General features: G+C 36.4%; 1 protein-coding gene across 7 annotated transcripts in view; it reads left to right on the top strand.

Moving 5' to 3' along the window:
• The first annotated feature begins 172 nt into the window (after nucleotides 1-172).
• LOC123867007 (PDZ and LIM domain protein Zasp) overlaps nucleotides 173-21,980 on the top strand; it is a 41,656-nt gene continuing 19,848 nt past the window's right edge. For 5 of the 7 annotated variants that reach the window (XM_045908839.1, XM_045908834.1, XM_045908838.1 and 2 more), the window contains exons 1-2: nucleotides 174-380; nucleotides 14,166-14,270. In XM_045908839.1, the coding sequence (XP_045764795.1) occupies nucleotides 14,166-14,270 (105 nt within the window). In that variant the 5' untranslated portion in view covers nucleotides 174-380. Of the gene's footprint in view, nucleotides 381-14,165; nucleotides 14,271-21,980 lie in introns of all 7 variants that reach the window. The other 2 variants (XM_045908837.1, XM_045908836.1) reach the window with 1 other exon arrangement.

Below are 21,980 nucleotides of genomic sequence, written 5' to 3'. Positions count from 1 at the left end.
GTGGTTCTTGGTGGTAATAACTGTGCAAATAATAATTTAAACTCAACTCCATGAGGTATACGTGCAAGTACAATGCTGGCTGAGTGCTGCACCACACAAAGGGATGTTGAGGCTCCGGGCCGAGGGCAGCGTCCTGCCCTGGAGGCTGCGGGGCGCGCGGCGCGCGGGCGGCGAGCGCGGCCGCGCGCCACTCGCGCGCCGGAGCCCGCCACAGAGCCACGATCGAACGACCGACGCCTGCACCGGGTGTCGTATTACCGCCTCTAAATATATCTCGCGAGCGCGATCGCCTATTTGGAAACGGACGCGGGCCGTGTTTTGAACCAGTGATTGACAGTGTCGAGTGAAGAATCTCCCCGATCGACGAGATCCCCGGCGACGTGAGTATCCTTGCGAATTCTCCAGGGTGGGATGCCTGCCCGCGAATATTGTATTACCGCATCGCGGTTTTAAAATAAACAGCTGTTTCTCGGAATCTTTAGCGCTGGTAACGTGCTAAATTGGGATCTCGTTTCGGATAAATCTAAGGAAATCTGAGATGCATGAGATAATTTGTATCGATTATGTAAATGTATTTATTTTGTGTGAGGAGTGCTGAGAGACTACATGAAGTCATTAAAATATGAAAGAACATAATATTATTGGCTATAATATATACATAATGTTAGATCTATATGCAATGCATAATGCAATAGCTATGTATATTCAATTCAAAAAATCTAATAATAATAATTAGGAATCGCCCATCAATTTAAATGAATTCAGAAGTTCTAATATATTTTATATACCTACTCATTTATATACTTAAAAAAAATGTTATATCCATAATAAATATTTTATATTAAAAAAATGTTGTCCATAATAAATATTTAAGACTTATTACTTAACAGAATATTGAATTATCTTCTACATAATGGGAACAACTTTACGAGCACAACAATAGGCAATCTAAATATTCTTATTAGGTGAACTAAAGCTGGTTTTCGGATCTGGACCATTGCATAAGCGGCTGTTTTGCTCCTAGATACCCACATAGTGGGCAGCGAGTCAATTGTGTACTTTACTGATTCATGATAAAATTTTGAGTTGGCAGCAACATGGTATTACTAATTGGCAATTACGATGCTGACTGGAATATATTGAAGCAGGAAAAATCATACCCGTGATACCGTTTGCAGGTACGTAAATACGTAATACGGCCTGCATTCAGGTGTCACAAATAGAAATAACAAAAACATTAAAAACTAATTAACAGATTATGCAGATAAATTAAACTACCACTACTTACCTAGTTACAGTTAGATAATTGTTGACTGTAGAGCAAAGGTATGCCATTAGTTGGATTTAATTTGATTTGATGTCGATAGATAGGTACTTAGCGTAATTTAATTTTTTTTTTACATTTTTATTTTTTTATTTTATTAACATTAATCCTATAAATATTTATATTTTAAATTCTTAGCGCCCTATTAAGTACAATACCTAATATCTAATACACAATGCCAATATCTAATTAAGGTACTAACTATGGTTTTCGTGACCGCTGATGACGATTTAATTTTATAACATTACTACTTAATTACAGATTACTACCCGCGAACCTCCGATAGATAGCGATAGATATACCTAGTAAAATTATTTTATAACATGTCAATTTTAAAAAAAAACCTTCGTCACTACAACGTGCTCCAACCCTTATTGAGCCTGCTCTATGTAATTCCTCCATTGATCTCTATCCTTTATTACTTTCTTCTATGATGTCAGTTTTCCAATTTTCTGTAGATAGATAGGTAGTCCTAAACCTCAAATGAATAAACTTTATTGTCCGTTTTGAGTATAGTGTAGATAGAGTTATGGGCTATGGCTAGTCGTGTCTAGAGTCCGCGTCCTGCAGCTCGCTTTGCGTTATCTGGGTTTATGGTCGTTGTGCAGTCGCCAGTTTTCATGGCAGTGGGTTTGAATATGGCCCGCAGTTACGATTTGTGATATCCCAGCATTGGCCACGGGCAGGCGCGATGAATCGAACCGCGGACTGATAGTGGGCCGGTTAGACGAGTCCCAAGCCAGAGTGCAACGGCCCAAACTAAAGGGAATTTTAAAACGTTCATACTTGCAAACCTTTTGATCTTGTAATGCATATCTACCGACCCGAGTTTTGCGCATGGTAAGTTTAAATACAGGCTAAATTATTATTATTCTCATAGCTTAGTGTTGGTTTCGTATCTATGTCGACTTGGAAATTTTAGTTAGTAGTTTATTGTTTATACCTGTTACATGATAAGTATTTTTCACCCCAAATTGATTCTTTATATTCGTCAGATGAACATGATTTCTTATTTACCTAAATCCCATAAAAGTAAATGTTTATTAGTCATCAAAAGAAGTTTTACTTCTTTGTTAATCACAAAGGGTGATGAGGAAATAGGAAATGCAAATTTAAAGAGATGCACCATGTTTATAAATACTGGCCATGGAAAAACAACTGACGTAAATGTATTAGGTACTTATTGTAAATAACTAAATAGTAGGTGTATAGCACTAGAAGGTTATTTATCATCTTTATGGAAATTAATTGATATACTTACTTCTTACTGCGTAGTTAGATTTGTTATCGCTAAGGTAAATATTGAGATTTTATGTTCCCGTATACTTAGAACCACAAGTCCTATTTAAATTTAGATTCTATCAATGGAGAATAACTTTTATAAAGACGGGTTGGTAGGTACAGACTACGGAGCATAAACAATGTTTTCTGAGTGTTTTTAATGTGAGAATCACGCTATAGGTAGATAATAAAAATCTTTTATTGCTAAATCGTGAGACATGTCTTCCTCACTGAACTCGTAGGCGCAGTCCTAGGTATTTTTGTATAAATCTGAAAAAATATGCGTTGGATAATTAATTTTTTAAATATTTTTGTATGAATCAAAAAGGTTTGCCATTTAAATGAGTAAGAAGCCAATATCAAAAGCTGCTACAATGCAGTAAAGTTAATGATTAACGAGTAGATATACAGCTACTTTGCAGGGATAATTGTTTATGTTGTGGTTTTATCGGAATTACTCTATGTAGATAGAAAAGTATATCTATGGTACTTCTATATTTATTTGTATTTAATTTATATCTAAACTAATATTATTAATAGAAAAGGTATGTTTGTTTGTAATCGATAAACTCTAAAATTTCAGCACTGGTTTTAATAATTCTTTCACCATTAACCATTAGAAAGCTACTTTAAATCCAGGAGTAACGTAAGCCATATGCCAATATCTGCCAAACCGCACTTAACCAGCGTGGTAAACTATGGTCACACCCTTCTCATTCTGCGAAGACCTGTGCTTAGTAGTAAGCCGGCGCGATAGGTTGATTATTATGACGATGTCAAATTAACGGTGACCCCATATACTTATGTATTATAATTTATATAAAAAGGTATTATAATAATTAGGTAACAATTATGTAAAATAAACTTAAAATTAAACTAAAACAAAAAATATATTAAATTAAATCTAAAATGAATAAAAATTATATCTAAAACCTCAAAGAGACCACCGCAGCAAGGCTTGCTTTCGACATGTTAGCTGCGAGCAACGCTAATGAAGATCAAAGATGTCACTAATTAGCTACTGGACCTTTCCGATCGTTATTTGAACTATTAACCTACTTTCAAAACGGATATATTGTCCATTTATATGTATTTTGTTGCACATGTGGAGTAACCTTGAGTTTTCCTTTTGTATGGGTAAACACGTAACGTTATGTGCAATTTAATTATACGACATGTGCAAGGAATTTATAATTATTGTTGTTGTTAAGAGGCAAGACTGCAAGAGCATGAGTCGAGAACTATCGAGAGAGATTGACATTGCCGAAAGGCTTTTCATTTTAATTTTACAAAATATCATAATTGAAAGTAATGATTTTGTTTGACCTACTAGCCTATTTACTCTTGCACAGTTTGATTTACCTTTACGACCTAGATTTATATGTATACGTAGGTAGGTATTTTTAAATTAAGTAAGTAGGTATGTATATTGTATATGTATATATTTTTAATATGTTGGTAGCTAACAAGTTAAGTTAAATTTTAAAAGGTAGAGTCAGTTGATTGATATTTATTTATAGCAATTTTAGCAATAATTATATCCACCTAAGGTAAAATCTTGTGTTTAGGTACGTATGTTATTTACTTTAGTAGGCATGTATGACTCATTTTGATTTGCCGTTTATTTTATTAGTGTCTAATCATTAGGTAGGTATAGATTGTGTATCTCGAAACGTGTTTTCTGTTTGAGGAAGCTCGGACGTTAGATCATTTCTAAGAACTCGAACCTTGTCGAACAGCAATTTTACACAAATAAATAGACCGTATATTTAAATACCACACCTGTTGATAACTCTTTTAGGTAGGTACCTAACTTAGTTTGACCTAAATAAATAAGTAAATAACCTTATCGGTGTTTAATGCACATTAACGCTTAAGGATAAATTCTCACAAAAGGCTGTTTGACTTTGTACTAACTAAACCTTCTTTCCTTTATGGTCCTAGTACACGTTGGACCAGCATGTTGGGCTAGTGCACTTGGCAAGAGTAGGTGTGAAACGATAAAATAGGGGCATCATACACTTTAGACAAAGTGTACTCCGGCGCCTCAACACTGGCAGAACATTTTACAAGATAATTTCCAGGTGATTTTTTCTTCTTTCTTTCTTCCTTCCTTCGGGGGCAAGTTTCCTTAGTTAAACATTTTTCCGGGTTGAAATTTGCACGTTTATATTCATTAACGATGCTAACGGTTAGAGGTCTTCGTAAACAAAGAAATAGGTCTAAAAATACCGTCTTTTAAAAGGTCAAATTTTTCTTTTAAATTGTCTCCGAGTTCCTGCACACTTTTTAGCAGGCAGATGGGCCGAATGCCGAGAGGTTTTAATATTATTTTTTGTTGCCATAAGCAGCGGTTGGTGAGTCACAGGCGCAGAGGTCGTCTCGCCTGCGAGGGCCAGGGTTTAGATTACTCATAACTGTACCATAACCCATGCCACGCTTTGCTTTCCTTCCCTTTGTTTTGCGATGATTTTTTATTTTTCGTTGAGCTTTTAAGTTACATACTCGTACCTAATGTGGGGTTATATTATATGAATATTACGTTAGTATAATTTGTAGTTAACTCTAAATTTTTTGTCAGAGTTCTATCTCCGCAAATATCTTATGATTTGTGCTCTTACTTGGTCATTTCACAGCATTCGTTTAGGTATTTCACCTTACTCTACATTTAGGCATCATTGGAATTTCGTCTCGAACTCTATTTAGATAATAAAAAGCTGATGACGTCAAGTTGACTTATACAGGTAGTAATTTATCCGAAAACAAATTTTATGGCGCTGGTAAATATTACGCCTCTTATTTTTACATCGCTTCGACTCGTTTCGTTATTGTTCAACTCCTTTTAACAATTTACAATATTTGCCATAAAAATGCAATTTAGTCTTCAGGTGAAAGAGGCAACGGTAAGAGCCACTAAGGCCACAGGCACACGATAACTACGGCAAACAGCTTGCGACTTTATCGAAGTTACATCGCGTTTTTACGACTTGTTGCATTTTAGCCTTACTAAATCACTGCGACAGACATTTTAATGGGTATGTAGTAATGGGTGTGTAATGAGTAAATGGTAGGTAGTAATGATATTAAATCACTTAGTATTAAAATATCTTTGGTGTGAAGCGAAACCTGCAATCGCGGCATGTAGCTTCCGATACTTTATCAGAGTTAAAAGTTCAATCGCAGCTTCTAGCTTCTGGGCTAAGAGCCCGATTGGGCCAGACGTTCGTTATTTTATCAAAACCTAAGTTTATCTACGCATTGTCCTTGCCACCATGATCCAAACTTCATAGTCGCTGATTGTTTCTCCCTGTGTTGGGGACAATGAGCAGATAAATTTTAGCTTTTATAAAATAACGAAGGTCTGGCCCTACCGGGCTTTCTCTATTCCGAAAAGCGATCAAATCGTCAGTTGCCGATAGGCACCTACTGGCTTTCAGTGTGTACTTTAGCCTTAAATTGAACAGAGTAGTTATATTCATTCGAGAATGAGCGTGCCATTCATAAACATGCCAATATGGCACCGGGATCAATCGTGCACATCCGTTTTGCTCATTCTTAGGTCGTAAGCCAAGTCCTCGCCTGGAACAATACTTACTTTATTTTATAACTCATAGGTATATGGCGACTGTTGGTCTTGGTACCTACCTATTGTGTGCAACAACGATGTTGGCATCCACATATTTTAATAATCGGTAACCTCATTGCGTTAAATTTTTCCTTAAAACTAGATGTATGTATGTAGTAGGTACACGGTGTACAGACCGGAGCAGTTTACGCTTGACCCATTTATTCAGTTACATAATAAATAAACATTATCTAACTGCCGTGGTATGATACCTATAATTTATATGAATTCAAGATTCTTATAGGCAGAACATCTTGGTTATTTGCCAATTTTAAAGCTTGCATTAATCTGCTGTTCGATAAGACCTGTTTGATTTTTGGAAACTTGGAAGTGCAGACAATTACTAATCTATCTGTCTCGTCCCCAAGGTAGAGAATTCTCTCTACCTTGGGGACGAGGCAGAGAGATTAGTAATTGTTCTGTTCTGTTCTAAGTATTCACTTACGTACAATACAAAGGCACCATAATATCATAATCAATACCAAAATGTAATTCATGCCCCTTTCCTTTTCGCAAACGTCGCGTCGCGCGTCGTCAGGTCTACCGTAATATCGGAAAAGGCTTTCTCGGTAAGGTTCCACTCCGTAGTATCCATTAATTTCATGTTCGACTAAAAAGCCTGAAGTTGGCGGGGGCCTAAAAATCGTTTACATAAAACCCTTTATCAGGCAGTTTTAGAAACGGGGTGTTATTAGAGACGCCTTTTTGTTCGGCTCGGCTTGTTATCTATAGGGCACGTGCCATGCGGGCGAACTCTTGCAAGCTGTGAATCGAAGCTTGTGAGTTAAAATTATTATATACTTTCATACCTATAAATACTTATTTGTGTCTTTGATAGGAGTTTATTCTCTTCCTCAAGGCTAAATGTAGCTAAGTAAAATAAAAGCGATTCTCGAGCCAGGGTGTCTGGCGTCTCATCTTTGGTCATCTGCTCATACAAGATATGCAATCGGCGATGATCCCTTTGAACCCGTAGAAGCTAGAGATCATTCGATCCCCCAGTTCTGCCGTCGCTTTTCTTATATTCTTAAACGTACATAATATATTTTTAGAACGAAACATTACCTTCAGATGTAACGTTATCTACGGGGTCGATAGCAATTTCAAAGAAGTGTTATCAGTGGGGCGTCCAGCCGTGGAACATCGCATGGCTTCCCGCCAACTGTTTCGCAACTATGTACCTACTCTATATTTGCTCACGAGGATTTTTTTATATCTATTGCATTTTGGGGGTTATTGACATTAACACGGCATTATACAATTTGTTACCCAACTCGAAAGCTGTGATTTATAAAATTCACGAGATATTTCACGGAAAGACGGCTGCGGCGGACGCGCCGTGACGTGTGCGAAGTGCCAAGTTTACGTTACCGCCCACGGCTACAGAAATAATATGAGGTCATGATAATGTCGACTGAGTAAACTTAAAATATCGGAAAGAATTTTTACCCTCCTTTCAAAATTCGACGAAATGTAGGTAGGTAGAGTACTTACTATCTTAATTATCCGCATTTTTTCCAGTTTGCAATAAACCTCAATTTCAATATAGGTACAGTATATAATTACTATTCAGTCAATAGCCTGGAGACCAATATTTACAAAGGCTCTCGGAAAAGTAAACCTGATAAGACATTGGAGTAAAAAAGGGTATGTGTAGGTATGTAGTTAAATTAGTTTGCAGATGATATTTACGAAGATGCAAATTATATGCAATATTCTTTAGTGGGTTACTTGACTCGTAGATAGCGTTGGGTTGAAAATCACGAGATATTAATTTCCATACAAAAATATTATATTTTACCTATTTTATATCTACGTACCTACTCGTATCGATTTATCAATAGTAATTATTTATTAATAGGTTAAAAAGTTCTCTGTTAGTTACGAATATTAGCATTTGAGATAGGTAGGTACCTACTTAGATAGTAGGTAAGTATACCTTGAGCAAAGGTACGCGCATATTAAAGTTTGATAACTTTGATAAGCCAGACCAAATCAAACTCGCAATATTTCCTGCTATCGATCGGTATGTAGAAGAAAAATATTTGCATTTATTCCATGGATAAACATTATTTTTCTTTCAAATTCGCACTATGAGCAGGCAGCATTGAACTTGAGGACATTTTCATAAACATCGAGGCATTGAGACAATTCCCTTTTAATATTTCGAGGCCCCGACGAGATAAACATGGCATAATTTCGATGGCGCCACGTTCTCAGTTACCTTTGAATACTGGAGTGTAACTGACGCCAACGCTTGCGACATCTCGAGTCTCGACCGGACTCTGGCATGCAATGTGCGTTTGTCTCATACGCAACCAAAGGCAACAAGCTCCGATCGACCCGAGCTATCAGTGAAAGCCGCTTTGCTTTGTTGCATTGATATTGGTAAGATTAAAAGTCTGCTCGTTGTGAGCGGCTCCGCAGTCCGCGACCTCTGAAGGCCGCAGCTGAGCAAACGCACTCGGCACACGTATGTGGATCGTAATCATTTTAATAGTAGCAATGACATCAACGTTTCTTGCCAACTTTTTCAACTGAAAACAAATGTAAATCTTAAAAATTCAGCAAACAAACGAGAAAGTGTTTAACTTCGAGTGTCAATTAGAACTTAGGAGACGACTAACGGCAACTTTGTTTATTTTGTGGTTAAGGATACGTGTTACGACTCCCACGTAGGTAGGTACCTAACTCGTGTTGATGCGTCTCCACAATGCAGAGGTGTGAATATTTAGTTTAACACCAACTCGTTAAAATATAATTTACTATAGCTAAATCAGTAACTGGCTACTTGGTCACCGCTTGCCAAAAAACCTATTTTAAGAGAAGTCAGTCTCGACATTAACTTTGAGGTGTTTTGCCAATGCCACTATACGTGTACCGTTAAATGTTAATTTTATGTGTAAAGCAGAAAATAAAAATTATGTAGATACTTTACTATAAGTACCTGCTGAGTATTTTTGTCTTAAGTGAACGACACTTATTGAGGAATTTTAATATGCTTTATGTTTTGTATTTTTTTTAATAGAAAAGGAGGCAAAATTAGCATCAATTCTTAGATAGTGTTATATTCTCAATGCTGGTTTTATGCTTTTAAGCTGATCTTATGTAATCATAAGCTTCGGAAATCCGTCTTACAGATTCTATTCTTGTGCGTTCTGTCCATGTCCGTAATCCGCGTAATGTGTTACGAGTAGGTATGTTACTTTACGACTTATAAAATAATCTACTTTTCGAAAAGATCTGAAGATTGCTATAGTTTCATTTTTGGGAACAGAATCGTAAAACAAAACTGCGGCAATCAAAACGAACGAAAATAAAAAAAAGTCATTCGGTAATAATATTTAACTAAAACATAAGCTTTCCTGGCTTCTTTTTCCTTTATTACCTTTAAAATATTTCGTCTGACCTCTTTTTTACGGCCAACAGAGAAAATATGTTCATCTCACCAAATGCTTGCTGAGGTAATCTCGCGCGACACCCGACCGCAGTGTTTCGTGGTTACTCATACGAGTGACGTCATCGATTAGTGCATGAATAACAATCCAGTACAATCAAATGCGTATACGTCAATAAAGCTGTCGATGTAGACATCGCTATTTCTAAGAATGTTACGTGAAATATAAAAGAAATCACACAAGTCATCGTTTCGGAAGATTTTTGTTGTGAAACATCAGCCAATGCAAATGCACAGGTAATATCGTTCGGAACAGAGGAACTAATCGGCTCATCTATGTTCACTACATTTTACTTTCGTCTGGCATTCAACAACGAGGTCGTTATGATAGTAGACTCAAATTGATAGTCTACAACAAATGAACAAATATTATCAGTATGTTCAAAGTCAATAGGTACGAGTCCTTCGTGTTAGGAGGAAAAAATAGAATTGGTAGCTAATAAATTCAGTAGATAGAGCATGTAGTTATTCATGTTGCTTAAATAGAGAGTTGCTTCATTTGTAAGTCAAAAGTTTTATAATGCCGTTAATTAGGTACCTATATTTCCTAAAACATAGGTAATAGGTTAGTACGTATATCTAATGAAAGCATAGTGATCATAGAAATTAGATTTCATTCTTGAGATAAGATATTCGCACGTACGCGACGTTCAATCACGAGTAAGCGCGGGAGGTGACATTGTGACTACTTAGTTATTTGTAGTGTCCACAACAAAATTATTGAAGTTAACAGGGCTCTCTCCGTCACTCGTTTCATACAATCGTAGTTCCAATTTCATTTAGTCCATAAAATTTTGCAGACATATTCTAGAAACTAATATCTGTGTCTGTGGTGTTTTAGATTTTTCTAAGAATATGTAGTTTTAAAATTACAGGGGCTCAAAGATTTGTATGTAAATTTTTAAGACCGCGTAACTTTGAAACCGAATATTTTAACAGAAATCTGAAAAACCACAGACATAGATATTAGTTTCTAGAATATGTCTGCAAAATTTCATGGACTTTGGTTGCTTAATATTCAAATGAAATTGGAACTACGATTGTATGAAACGAGTGACGGAGAGAGCCCTCTTAATGAAAGGAAGTAAGTATATGAACTTTCTCGGTATTGATTTTCTATTATATTTTGGAACACTATGGGAGAAGTCGATTTGTATTGCAAATTAAAACTTGAATAAGAATTTTACTTGAAGTACAAGGTAGTACTTAGGTAAGTACTTAGTTTTCACCAACGTCAGGTAGGCCGGTTTGTAGAGCACATTTTTTTAAATACCAAGTCAAGGTAGGCTTGTGCTTGATGACAATCATGCTGAATGCAATGATGAGGTCTAAGATTAGAGCGTGCTTGCCACAGATCACCCCCAGGTGCTTGCCTAAAAGCATTGAGTAAATATTTTGAAACGGGGAAGAAAGCCCGGGCTGTAAAAACTGTGCATGTTGCAGTTGACCATTAGGTACGTAGAGCTACTGTTTAAATTCGGATTGCTTCAATGATCGCAACTTTTGTTCGAAAGAGGCTTTTTCAGAAGGAGCCAGATGGCTGAGTAACCTTCATCGTAAAAATTCGTCAAAAATAAATACTCTTTATCTGCTGACATTTTTCAGACACTTGATAGGATTATGTCTTCCTGGTCATGATTCACGACCTTGTCAATTATTATGCTTGTTTACCATTATAATAATCGTAGATTCTAATAAGACTCCAACTAGATAACTGTTATTGGCATAGTTTTAGGCCAGCAGTTATGTAAACAAATCTATGAAATCAATTCTACCTAAACCACTTGTTGTTATTGAATTAGTTTGAAATCTTGCCTACTTAAGCAACCATTAGAGATAGGAATTTGCTACTCATATAAAAATAATAAGACTACCTACCAGCTCGGGTTATGAGCTATAATTCTAAGTACCTACTTACTAAAAGTTACCTCTTATGCTCAGCAGACGGCAGCTCTTTTCTGAAGAAATAAATTATGAAGCAATTTGAGTCGAATGAATCGCGTTTCATTAACAATAAACGACCTGTTTAATTTGGTATTTAAGGCTTTATGTTATAAATTGACGTGAATTGATGGAGATGTAGGAGTGTCAGTTGAACAGCGTCGACCTTTTCATTGGTGGATAGGCATGCATTCCATCAGAATATCTCGTCGCATTAAATGCATTGAAAATAAAAAAAAGATTTTGCATTTCACGCTCGTCTTGCGCAACCAGTCCTAGGCGTGGTGTTTGTTTTTCGAGTGTGTCTATTATTAATTCTCTACTCGAAGTCAGTGATTCGTATCGTCCACTTGCAGAAAGTTTAATTGAATATTTTACTAGCCCTTCTTAGATTAGATTACAGCAAAGCCTAGAAATGTTTAGGAGCTAACATAACTGTTATTATTATTGTTATCACGTTAGTTAGTTAACTCAACTGGAGAAAATGACAAGAAAATTCAGAATTACACAAAAAGGTCCTGGCGAAAACAGAGCGATCCAATTCCGACAAAAATGCCAATATCGAGAGCCAGAGAAAGACTATAAGGCTAGATGTAGCTGACTTCAGCAAGAGTAGGTATAAAGTCGTGATTCGCTATTCAGAAAGTCTTGTTGCTTTGAAGATATTGTAGTGGATGTAGGTGATAATATTATCTTAGTTTATTAATTTAGGTAGCTTTATTTATATTCTATTGACCGTGCTCGTTGTTTATTGCCATAATTTTAAGAACATTAGGTGCTCGCAGCCGTTACATTTTCATAAAATAAAATAAATATTCATGACCATTATCGCGTTCTAACAGGGAATATCAAGAGCATATGATTGCTTTTATAGGTAGAAACCGATTTAAATGGCTCAGTTGTGTAGATCGTTATCCTCCTTACTGGGATATTGAATTACCGTAGATAAGGTCCTCGAAAGGTTATACAGATAAGCTTACTAGTCCGATTATTATCTTTGATGTCTATTATTATTAGAATCAAAATTTCCCATTTCTGAATTTTGCCTATTACGAATTATTTTAAATCTCTTTCATTAGGTACAGTCTATAAACTATCGCTAAGTTTCATTTTAAATCGTGTGAAGATTGTAGATTTCGTATGGACAATCATTATTAGACTTCATTTTTTTCTTTCTTTTTATCTTGACACGGACACCTATTGTGCAAATCCGTAGGCATCATTTATTGATTATAATAATTTATTTCTATAAACCTTTTCAATTTCTTATAAACACAACATCAGCAATGAGCGTTTTGCACTTGACCATATTTTGTTTAGCGTCATGCGTCATGAACTCATGACATTTAATCAAGATGTGGTTATGAGTTGATTTAAATCTTTTGAAATTATTATAAACGTATCATTAGTAAAGCGCAATGTCATTTAATCAAGATGGTTCTCAGATTTCTTCATTAGACTGCATTATTATTATAAGCGTACCTAATCCATGAGCACTTAAAACAGCAATCGAGATTGTATCTGCAGACTCCTAATGAAATTTGGGATACCGCAGAGAGAAATCTTCTCTGTGAAAACTGATAAATGATTAGTTATTGTTTATTCCTTGTACCAATAAACGAAAGTTTTGCTCTCAGCCTCCTTTCACTAATGTCTTTTGGTTCTCACTTAGATCTTTGTTGAGATAAAATAGATCGCAACGTCCGAATAGTTACCGACTGCGGTCAGTGAAGCTTTGAGTGAAAATAAATCTTCAATTAGGTCGATCAAATGCCAAGCCTGGCCTATGCTGCATTGCTATACTAATTTATTTTTTGTTAGTTATTTTAAAAATATAGGAGAGTTACAGAATTGTAAGTAAAGAACATATTAGCTACACTGGAACTGGTGAAATATTGCTTTGCCCCAGTTATGAATAGACTTACCTAGTTACCTACTGAGCTAGCTATAAATATTTTACATTTTGTAGTAGAAAATGATTTTATATGCGATTCTTTTTGTTTCTGAGATCAATGAGAACTTGAGAAGCCATGGGTTCAATCATGGACCAAGCCAAGCGAGATCTTCGAGTCTAGGTACTTGGATCAATTTCATATTTGTCCGTCCGTATGTCAGTCATAGTCTCAAAACTTCGGAATAACTATAGATATGTAATTACGATTAAGGTACTTCGCGAAAGAACCGTAGATCAATAGCTCCAAGTCGAACAAAATTCTGCCTGGTTTTTTCTTGCAAAAGTGTTAGCATGGCTCTAACACCGATGGCGATGCCACAATTTGAAGAAGGTCCGAACCACTAGTATTAGACCTTGCGTATAAATAAAAACCCAGTTAATAGGTACCTGTGGAGTTGTTTAATAAACCCCTCTTCACTCGCATGCAAATCGCGGCGTGAAAGAAGACAACATTGTGGATGGATATTTCCTCCGTTCACAGATGCTTGGCGGGGTATCGCGGCGCGATTCGCGAGCGAGTGAACTGTGAAGGGCCGGCACATATTTTACAATAAGTTATTAACGTATGCAAATGTGCTTTCAGATGGCACAGTTAATAACTGTGCGGCTGAACAAGTCCGATCAGCAGCCGCTGGGCTTCCGGCTGCAAGGCGGCAAGGATTTCGGCACGCCTCTCGTCGTACAAAAGGTAAGCCTTAAAACTATTTGGAATATGTGATATATATGAAGGACAGTAATCTAAATCAAAATATTTTTCATGTGGGACTTCAGACTATATCACTTGTTTGATAGAGAAGACATCGATCCGACTATTGAATTCGGAAGCGCCACGACACACTATTTATCCATTAAATACCTACTTTGCAATCGAGCACTTCAGTATTTCAGGACTTTAGTATTTCTCCCTGACCATTAACCTTGCCGAGAACATTCAGTTTAAAGGATGAGTTTTAGTCACTACTTAGTTCGAGGATAGACTTTCATTGTTTTTATGTCAAAGACGATAATCAATATCTACCTACGTTGGATTAATCCATCTGTGAATGGCTTCAAGTTCACTTCTTTCACAGTGTCCTCATCGCAAAGGGTTAAGACATGTATAGTATCGATTTGACTCTACCTTCAACCAATTTATGGCTTCCTTTGCCTATAACTTATCCATTAGTCATCGAACGCAGTAGTCGGTAAATGTTTTCCGTGCCATTTGATAACTAGGTCTAAACAGTGTCGTATATTTATATAATCATATCTGCCTACCTAGGCACAAAACAAATCTAAACACGGCATTCAATAGGTACCTACAACATAGTTAAACTCACCTTAGGTATAATTAATTGTTTATTTATAAATTAATTACCTGCACGCTACGAGACATACAGTCATCCAGGCCAATGACACGACTATGTTCTAATTTTTTTTATCAGTTCATACTCGTTTAAATTGTGTAGGCGGGTTGCGACAGTGCATAATTAAATGGTCAGTATTGGATAAACATCATTCTCATGTGTTTGGATAACCGGATGAGTGACCTAACTATGATCCTATAAAATTAGATTAATATTTTATTTTTATGCCTTTTCATTGCCTTACGTTAAAGTAATAGAAGCACATTTTTCTCTAAACTAAAGAACCTATATTTCTTCAAATAGCTAAATCGTTGTCAAACTAAACTTCAAACTTCCAATCTAATTCTAAACTCTATGGCCCGGACTTTTCCATCAAACGGCTTTGTTAACGCATCTAAAAATATGAAGAGACAATTGACAAACCTCTTAACTTAACGATTCTTGGTAAATTCCAACCGTTATTTTGTGTACCTAATGGAAACAAGGATAGCACAAGTATCTATGCAGTAGTTTAAAAAAGGAAGAAGAAAGGAAAAAAAAACCTACCTACTACCTATAGTAGAGCCACCCACACTTGGCTATCGACCGATCGAAGCGTCGCGACAAGAACTGGATACCTTGCATATTTGTCACCTTTCCTTCCTAATGGTATTAAACTAAAAACTTGCTCGTTTCTATTAGGTAAGTGTCATACAAGGTGCAACCCAGAACGCTAGTAAAAACGAAGACAGGTGATAGTACTAATGATTACTGATAAGATACCATAAAAAAACTACGAAAAAATTTAAAAAATCCTGTTGGAAGCTCTGCTAAAGTATACATTTTTAGGGTTCGGTAGTAAATAAGGAACCTTTATAGTATCACCATGTCCGTCTGTCTATCCGTCCGTTCGTGGCACCCTTCGAGTATACGGAACACTATAAAGCTTCGCAAAAATAACTGTAAGTGTACCAACAGGCTACAGCCATGTTAATCTGTTACCTACATATTTTTTGTCTGTCGCGAGCACTTGGACGTGTATTTTAGCATTTGTCATGTATTATCAATATCCGAGTGTTCAAGTGGGTGATTAGTTATCCGAGGAGCTTTTACCTCTCATTAACTGTTAGACGGCCTCGTTAAAGTAGTTTCGACACTCGTCATCAGTTTAAGGTCCCCACTAACCGTGACTGTTCATTTTGAAAACCTTGCCTAACACATCACTATTATTTTAGCTAGATTTATTGTCTGCGGGTTTGGATCGATGAACGTTCTGGTTGTGGTTTAAAAAGTGACTTATTTTTAACATTCAGTGATTCTCGCGCAAGAGTTGCGTTCTGTCATTTCAAATTCAAAACTGTCTGGGCGGCGAGGCATAGATGTAGGGTAAACCATACGCTTATCAACCACAAACATAGAAGTTTTGTATAAAATGATGGATGACATTACTATATAATCGGGCATTATTGGCCCTATAGATTGGCCCCATGTCATAAAACAGGGCGATAGCATAAAGACCAGAGCCGCGGTAATAGCATCATCTAGTGACAGAAGGGCTGGCTCATTATTTATTTATTTATTTATTAGGACACCAGAAAATTATAATATTAATACATTCTTAAATCTATATACACACACACACATTATTAAATATATAACTTATTAATTAGGTGTCACAACTTGTGCCAAAAGAAATAAAAAATAATTATTATTAAACAATAAAAAAGTTTACAATGTATAAAATTTATGCCTTAAAATAAAGTAAAATAAAAATACTAACTAGTTATTAATGAACAAATGGTGAAAATTGACTACAAGTAATGTGTAATAGTATGTAATATGAACCGATTTATGTCCTTAACAATTCTATTATTTGTTTCTTGAATTTTGGTAGTGTATTGTGGAAGATGTCAACCCCTTTACTGACTGTGTTGTAGGTTTTAGCTAATCTGGATATGGTGGAAAATTGTTTGAGGTTAGTTCTGGCTATGGGTTGGTGTAAAAGACCGGTAGCGTGGCGGGGAATTCTACGTGGGACTTTTAACTGGAAGGCTTGTAAAAGTGGTGGGCAATCAATTATACTTCTTAGAGTCTTATAAAGAAATGTCATGTCGAGGAGTTTTCTGCGAGTCACTAGGCTAGTCATTTTAAAATATTTCAGTTTGTCATTATAGTTAGGAAGTCGTTTGTGTAGTTTGCACGAATATGCTAGGTGTCTCAGAAGTCTTTTTTGAACGCGTTCCATCCTCAACTGGTGAGTATTATAGTTAGGTGACCAAACCACACTACAATATTCCAGAATGCTTCGGATATAAGTATTGTAAATTTTTATCTTTGTGCTTGGCTTGAATATCTTACTATTCCGAATTAAAAACCCCAACATTTTTGACGCTTTGGTGACAACATTCTCAATTTGCGGAATAAATGTTAGTTTGCTATCAAATATTATACCAAGATCTCTTAATTCTGATAATTCATTAAGGACTGTGCCGTTAATTTGATATTGAGATTGAATAATGTTTCGGTTTCGTGTAAATATTATAGAATTACATTTTTTAGCGTTTAAGGTCATGTTATTAATACTGCACCAATTTGTAACAGCATTTAAATCATCTTGGAGTAAAGTGCTATCTGTTAAGCTTCTAACAGTTTTAGCCAATTTAAGATCGTCTGCAAAAAGATAGGCACTACTATGGTTAATACAAGCTATGATGTCATTAATAAATAAATTAAATAACCAGGGCCCAAGATGTGATCCTTGGGGAACTCCAGAAGTTGCTGTGTAACTGTCAGAATTAAATCCTTTTACTACTACATATTGAGTTCTGTTTTGTAAATATGACCTAAACCAATCTAAGATGGAGCCGCTTATCCCATAGACAGCTAATTTCTTAAGAAGTACCGTGTGACATACTTTGTCAAATGCTTTTGCAAAATCCATGTATTATTAGCGCAAAGGATCAGCCTGGCTGTCCAGAGCGGAAATACAGCCAGTATTCTTGGCACAAGCCATTCTGTACCTATCTACCTAAGATTCTAGAAACAGACGAAAGATATTTCCATCGATAGAAAGTTACATGGATGTATGCACGGTTGTCGGCCATTTATCATAGTCTGCTTACTAATCTAACCGAGATTAGGCGTGCTACCAGTTTTTACACGGAGCGATTGCCATTTGACCCTAGACCCCGCAACCTGTTAAGGATAAGATACACCGGTAGTCCATATCTACTTACATATTAAAATTAATGCGTGTCTGACGTTTATCTTGCTTTCAACGCTCATCTAGATAAGCAAGGTTACAGGTACAAACTCTTTTAGACATTTGATCTTAAAATGAAGCTTTGGTTAGGGCTACAGATTTTCATTGGATAGCAAGCAACGTACCTACTATGGAAATCTTCTTCGTACCAGTCTTGGAAGAGTGGGTGATGGACATCACAACGTGAAGATTTTTGGGGCATAATGTGATTCGTCCAACGAGCATTTGGCTTGCATTCGGTTCTTACTTATTGTAGGTACTTTATATGTCTACCTACTTAGTTAACTTTATAGTTTCGTAACGCAGATTTTACACATGAAGTCTTAAAATAGCCCAAATATTGTGATGACCGAGGTATGTCTGAAGGTCAAGAGTACTCGTACGTCGTTAAACAACAATAGCTGTAGGTACCTATCTACTTCTTAAACTTTCTGATTTACATTGAGATAGCTAACTCTCTATAACAACGCAGATAACATCTTGATAAAGATCTTAATAAAAAGGTAAAAAATAAGATAAGTAACCTCTTCTTGCGATTGCAGTATTACCGGAAAGCTTTAGTGTCCTGATACTTAACTGATTGCTACCTTTATTTTGTTTGTAAATAACATCTCCCTGAGTAAATATTCTTGTAGATATACTTATCCACTTAGTGTTGCGGAAGTATGGACCACGACCTTTATAGTTCCGACCTGGCCTTTCAAGGCAAAGTATTGTTATTTCAATTGGGAAATTCTCATGCTCTTTTACGCTACAATTACATAAACAAATTACACTACATACAACATACACGGTCAGAAGGAAAGGCATACCTTTTAGGTAGAGTTTCAAAATTTTGATCTAGGAGCACTTAACAAGTGTATAAATTAAAAAATTATAACACCCCCGACAAGTGAAGATTACAGTAACTAGAAAAGAACTGATAACTAACAAACGGCTGAATCGATTTTCTTGAATTATAGCTAAGAACACTCTTGATCAAGCCACCTTTCAATCAAAAAAAAAACTAAATTAAAATCGGTTAATTAGTTTAGGAGCTACGATGCCACAGACAGATACACACGTCAAACTTTTAACACCACTCTTTTTGGGTCGGGGGTTAAAAAAACGGCATGCTGCTGAACGGGAGAAGCTTTGGCAGAGGTTAGACTTACAGGCGTGGGCCGTGCCTGCTTGTCAACAAAGGCTGCCGATGCCGCTTCAATGTCTGCACCCTGCAGTCCGCACGTCTATAACAGCTTAATAATACTTACAAGAAAGTAGCAGAATGCATTTCGAATACTCCCTCCGCGTAAACGGAAAATCCTCTTTTACTATAGAAACTCGGCGAAGAATCGAGATTTTCTATGGGTAGGTTCGTAAAAACATCAACTTTCAGTTTTAGCCTTGCTGACCGTTCAAAAATCTCGCCCTGTAGGTGTATTTATAACTTCACAACAGACATGAAAAGGTAATCTTTAAACAAACAATTGAAGATTTATTCTTGTTCGTTCGAATAGTTGAATAGAAATAGCCCGGCTTAGCTGAGATAATTAGTTTGAATCACGAAATGACGACACTCTATCATTTGTACAAGGTAACGAATAACGATACCTCATCTTTCTTATTAGATTTAGCTTCGACCTAATTGGCTTGCCTAGACTGATAGAGATTGGCCTTGCATTAACAACCAGAATCCAGATGTAGGTGGGTACCTATCTAAAAAGAAACTTTAGACCAGCGAGCTATAATTTTGCATGACAGTTCGTTCCCCGTCTAAACCTAGGTCGATTCCATGCTTAGATTGCATGGTAGGTATTATTTTTGCAACAGTGCATTGTAGCTAATAGCTGCGAGCGTCAACCAATCAAAGGTGATTGCGATCGTGACACTGTATCTATCATTTTACGTAATCGAGCAGCAGAGTAACGCCCAATACTTACCTACTACCACCACAGCCTTGATGTGCTACCACATAATAAGTTGAGGTACTTAGTTTACTCTGGTTTAGGGGAATTCTTGCGACAAGTTACTACACATTCCATACAAAAGAAAGCATTTTTCTTACAGCGACTGCTGTTTCAAAAGTATAGAATAAGCTTCCAGGTTAATTGCTTAACTATAACGAAAACCACGAAAGCGATGTATAAAAAATTGTACTTAATTTTCATATTTCATACCAGGACTGGGATGTTGGTGTTGTATCTGACCTTAAAAATATCATCCGAATTCACATGACATCGATCGACTCCTTTAAGTGTAGTGAGTAGGTAGGTATACCTGATTTATTTAAACAGTCATGATGATCATTTGCTAAATAAACGGTCCTTTCCTTTTGCTTCACTTTGTTTTGACGCAGTTACATAGGTAGGTAGTAGGTACCTATTTACCTAGGTAGGTAGGTACGTTGTTTTATGACCGATTATTCGCAAATATTTTTGCTACCCACTTAATGAAACTTGAAGATTTTCTGATTAGGTACCTACTTATTGAGCTTAAAAGTTCACGTTCTTTGCTAAACAATACCAAAGTCCATCATATTATTATCCCAAGATTACTAAAGAAATACAATAAACAGATACAACTTTGTCACAGAATATATCATTGACTTTGAATAAATTATACTTATACTTTTAACTCTGACTCCGGTGTTAAAAATTAAAATAATTTAGTAGATAGGTACCAAGCACATTATATTAACGGTGAGTTCATTGAACTGTTAATTCCCGGATCTACATGATGTGCCTAATCATAGCGAAATGCATTGTTTATAAAATGCTATTAGAGAGGTTATCAACTCTACCGCTAGAACCGAGTGGAACAAGTTATGAATGACGTGCAGAATACAAGTGGGTGTGCGAATCGTATGGTACATGCAAAAGTAAACATGTACCTCCAGTCCAGAGAGCCATGGACTTGTACCATGTGTCAGTTAAGATTTTAATCAGCACGTGTAAAAAATGAGCTATAAATTGTACTCTTTTGGCCGTTGACGCCAGACTTGGCATAGGTGTTCTTACGCAAACCACAGAATACCTACTGCAAAAAACTTTTCAACCTTAGGATGATGAAGATGTTGGAAAAAGAAAGCGTTAAATAGGTATCACCACAGAAATCCAAGGTATCACTAAAATCACGCGGTTCAGAAATTGGTATACGTTACCAAAAAAAATTCGCGCCGAATTGAGAACCTCCTCATTTTCAAAGTCGGTTAAAAAAGTATAGCTATCTAACAACTAGTAGAAATACCTAAATATAGATAGTATAGTACCTACATTTATGTGCAGAGGGTGGCCTTAGAACCTTGAAGGCATAGATATGCGACTGCAGATGTCACGCTCGTGTACATGCAAGCGAATTCAATAAAAATTGCCAAGTGCGAGTTGGACTCGCACATAAAGGGCTCCGTACTTCTTCTTCTTCTTCTTCTCTCTGGGCTGGTTTCCGCACTTAAACGTTTCCGTCTGTTGTGCGTAGGGCTCCGTACTATCGTACATTTTAATTTTCAAGGCGGCCATTATGACATTTTTACTTGTAAGTACATAGGTAATATATGCAAAAAAATAATACCTTTTTTTTTTTTTTTTAATATTTATGGCGGTCAGTTTCAAATTTTTATTTGTTGTAAGACGGACGAACGGACAGCTGAGGCTTAGTTATATGGTCCCGTTGGCAGCCTTCGGGTGCGGAACCTTATAAAGACCCTCAATTTCAAAATTTTATGAAGGAGCTTACTTATAGTTTACTAATATTGAGCCTCGATAGCTCAACGGTTGAGGATGAATTCCAAAAGGTCGGCGGTTCAAACCCCACCCGTTGCACTATTGTCGTA

The sequence above is a fragment of the Maniola jurtina genome, chromosome 7 (assembly GCF_905333055.1).
Source record: "Maniola jurtina chromosome 7, ilManJurt1.1, whole genome shotgun sequence".
NCBI lineage: Eukaryota > Metazoa > Arthropoda > Insecta > Lepidoptera > Nymphalidae > Maniola > Maniola jurtina.
The sequence above is the reverse complement of the archived record's forward strand: the minus strand, read 5'-3'. Positions and strand labels throughout refer to the sequence as shown.